The sequence below is a fragment of the Cryptotermes secundus genome, unplaced genomic scaffold (genome assembly GCF_002891405.2).
Source record: "Cryptotermes secundus unplaced genomic scaffold, Csec_1.0 scaffold2210, whole genome shotgun sequence".
NCBI classification, from domain to species: Eukaryota; Metazoa; Arthropoda; class Insecta; order Blattodea; family Kalotermitidae; genus Cryptotermes; species Cryptotermes secundus.
Window position 1 is genome coordinate 187,496 of NW_019735601.1, and position 3,863 is coordinate 191,358.

Sequence of the window (3,863 nt, forward strand, 5' to 3'; positions counted from 1 at the left end):
CAAGCTTTCAATCATCTCCTGTACTGCACTGTGACGTATTCCAAGTTTTCGGGCTATTGTGTCCACAGTCACATGCCTGTCATCTTGAATGATCTCATCCACTCTTTCCTTGTTGTGTTCAGTTGAGGCTGTTCAAGGACGACCACTCCGAGGCTCATCTTCGATGCTGGTGTTCCCATCTTTAAAACGTTTCACCCATCTTCGAACACTGCTCGCTCCAATGCACACACTTCCATAAGCACGTTGAAGTCTCTGGCGAATTTCTGCAGCAGGGATTTCCTCTTTCACAAGAAATTCGATGACAGCACGCTGGCAAAATGACATATCATCGTTGGCCATTTTGTTAGGAGCGATACTGGTCATGTGATGCAAGCTATTGACGTCACAGGACGCTGAAGGTTAACACAACAGCTGGTTCCACCTACCACCATACTCTCTTCCATCTGCTGTTCCCTGGTTGCATGCAAAAAAAGTTGCTCTTGACTTTCGGCACGACCTACGTATCAAAGCTATTGTTCATGAGGGGTCGGTTTTCAACATCATGTATGACGTGTTAAACATGACAAAGGTCGCTGCGCGTTGGGTCCCACAATTGTTGACACCAGTTCAAAAACAGAAATGGATGGCTGTGGCAAAGAAACTTTTGCAGTTGTGTCAAGATGAAAAGGTGGAATTTTTCAACCGCCTGATCACAATGGATCATTATGACCCTGAAACAAAGGAAATGAGCAAGCAGTGGAAACATGCAGACTCACCACCACCAAAGAAGGCCAAATCCCAGCCGTTGTCAGAAAGGTGATGTTGAGCGTGTTCTGGGATTAGCGGGGTGTTGTCATGACCGACTATGCACAAAAGGGTGACACCATCACTGGTGAGTACTACTGGAACAGTCTGAGAAAATTATGGGAGGAAATCAAGAAAAAGCGATGTAGAATGCTGGGAAAAGGTGTGACTTCTTCGCGACAATGCACTGGCTCAAGCTACAATGACACTTGCTGCTAGTTTGGGATATGAAATTCTCCCCCATTCACCATATTCACCAGACCTGGCACTGAGCGACTTCTTCCTCTTTCCTTGGCTAAAGAAGCCACTTCGTAGTAAGCGATTCCAAGACAATCATGACATCATTTCTGCAGTGGAGGACTTCCTAAACAGTCAAAATGAGACCTTCTATGATCAAGGTATCCAGCAGCTAATGCATCGTTGGGGAAAATGTGTGGCCTTGCAGGAGGCATATGTAGAGAAGGGCTAACTCACATACAATTTCTTGTACCTATGTCTCTGTTTCTTCTGGGTGATAATTATAATTTTATGACTTCCCCACATATACTCCTGATTGTTAAATAACCTATGATAAAATATATTCATGGGAAGTACAAAAACTAGACCAAGTTTCCTTACAGTATTGTATTATATGATTTATGCTTACTGGATGCCATGATTTGCATTTTTCACTAACTGGTAATTAAAAACATACAGTGGTATTAGGCACACACAAAAGGTCCATATGGACGCTCCAGTAACAGTTCAAATTACACTAAAATAGATAATTTGGAAATGGATTCTGAGGATGTGAACTGGTTCAGAGTGGATCCAACAGAGGACTATGTGATGAGGATGTCTTCATGTTCCACAGCACAGTAATCCCAAATATCAACAGTTTGCTGATGACACTACATAAAATATTAAAACTTCCTTCCTTCCCCTTGGCACTACGGCTCAGGGTAAGCTTTGGCCTCTTGAACAATCTGCCTCCATTCTTCATCTTTCCTCCCCATCCTTTCACTTCCATTTTATGGAGACGATCATGTACATCCTCCAACCACCTCAGCAATAAAACATCATTACATATAACAAAATACTGATGGGCCATGTAGATATGCGATGGATGCATACAAATAATCAGCCACAGTATGGAATTATAAACATTTTACAAATGACAGGGAAAGATTGGAAACAGGAAATTGATGCTAGTACAGGCATTAAATGATTAATCGGGAGTTACAGCTCTTTTCTTTTTTCCTTTCTGAAGAGTTACTGTTTCACAGTAGAACTAAACAAATAACCATGACTTTGAGAAACTCCGATATGGAAATAAAAAGGGGGATATTACAGAAACAAAGTAAATGATTAATCTGTGCAGGCAATGGGAGTTACAGCTCTTTTCTTTTTTCCTTTCTGAAGAGTTACTGTTTCACAGTAGAACTAAACAAATAACCATGACTTTGAGAAACTTTGATATGGAAATAAAAAGGGGGATATTACAGAAACAAAGTAACAATCTTAATTTCCATTCTTCATGCAATTATTGTTTTATTTCCTGAGTTTAAGTCATTCAAATGTCAAGGACTACATATATGTATTTCATTCACCGAGACCAATATCAGACAAATTAAAGTTATTACAGCAATGAACTCTATTTTATAAGATATAATGCTATGCTACTGGATCAGACAGCACACAGTGTTAAATACTGTGGGCGATATATATGCTACATAATAATTTCTCCCGTTATTTCAGTATTTTTACACACAAAAAAAAACTGTTTCATAAATCACATTTCCATATTTGAGCCTGTGCATACTACTAAGGGGCTTGGGTAGCTCAGTCAGTAGTCAGTGGTTTGGGTGTGAAGCTGACCGCTCATCTCCATCTAGTGATGAGGTAAAGAATGGTGGAGCTATACTTCCACTCTCCCTTCATGGTGTAGTGCAAAATTAATTGAGCAAAGGGGGTAACTTTATCTTTACTTGCAGAATATTATGTTTGAGTTATGCTCTGCAATAAGTGCACGTAAGTTTATGTTCCGTTAACGTTATGCACCTCATGTGAATAGCTAAATCCCATCTTATGACCTATTCGATGTCTTTTATTTTTAAAATCTCGTAAGAATGCATTTATTCAGAACTTATCGAAGTTCACATGCATTATCAAAATTTGGTTAGGGCATTATTTCGACTCAGAACCTCAACCATGGACTTCGTATTTCGTTCTGCCTTGCTCCCTTGACTTACTAAACAATCAAGGGATTTGTTCCGATTAGTACCACATTAAATTATAAAATGCCAGTTAAGTTGTTATATTTGTTACACGTACTAAAAGCAAAATGTCTCATCCCGGAACATTCAAAGATGCTTCGTTGAACTGGTAATAAGGAGTTTGTAATCACCCTCCACATTATAACTTATTTAACACGTTTATCATTACAAAATATTAATGAAGACAATCACAACACTTCACTCCCATGTTTATTTTCAAATCATGAACCACGGATTGCTGTATATGATATATTTCGCACAAGATTTAAGTCACAGACCCTAAGTTACAACTACAGATACCGAACCGTCGTGCCTTCCTCCGAATAAAAGGTGAGGTGGTGAGTAATCTCTGGTTAATAGAATTCGATTAATAATCTGTGAAGTTCAGTAGCAATGGACGCGGTTGCGTGTAAAGATCCGAAGGAAGTCGGCATGAAGAACCATAAGGCATGGAAGTTATTGTTGTAACTTGTATTCCAATGCAGAAATGTTCGAATTTTCATTGATTACATATTCCAGAATACTAGGGCCCAGTCTGTACAGGACTTACGCTGCGGTTGGTAGGCCAGTTCCTGATTTCGACACGTTGCATGTGTCTTGATAATTGTGAACACATGGTTGTCTTGACATAAAAGATGTCTTTTACGTGTTTTGTACTAGTGTGTTTTTATGACAAGCAGTTTTGTCGCCTTACGGCGAAAAATGTTTGAAATAAATTTGAGGTGACATAAGTTGACGAAACGTCCTTTGTCATATTGCGTCATACTATCAGGCCATAGTTGTTTAAAAAAGGTCACTTAAAAATAACTTTTTTTTTTTTTGGGG

General features: G+C 39.2%; 2 protein-coding genes across 6 annotated transcripts in view; one reads left to right on the top strand and one right to left on the bottom strand.

Moving 5' to 3' along the window:
* Positions 1-3,289, bottom strand: part of LOC111869721 (28S ribosomal protein S27, mitochondrial) — a 16,261-nt gene extending 12,972 nt beyond the window's left edge. The window contains exon 1 of the mRNA XM_023861446.2: positions 3,097-3,289. Coding sequence (XP_023717214.1) covers positions 3,097-3,178 — 82 coding nt within the window. The 5' untranslated portion in view covers positions 3,179-3,289. The remainder of the gene's footprint in view (positions 1-3,096) is intronic.
* A 130-nt stretch (positions 3,290-3,419) lies between these two features.
* The window catches only part of LOC111869724 (threonine--tRNA ligase 1, cytoplasmic), a gene marked incomplete at its 3' end in the record, with an annotated part of 29,108 nt that continues 28,664 nt past the window's right edge, over positions 3,420-3,863 (top strand). Inside the window, 1 exon segment of one of the 5 annotated variants that reach the window (XM_023861450.2) lies at positions 3,420-3,594. In XM_023861450.2, the coding sequence (XP_023717218.2) occupies positions 3,526-3,594 (69 nt within the window). 5 annotated transcript variants of the gene reach the window in all.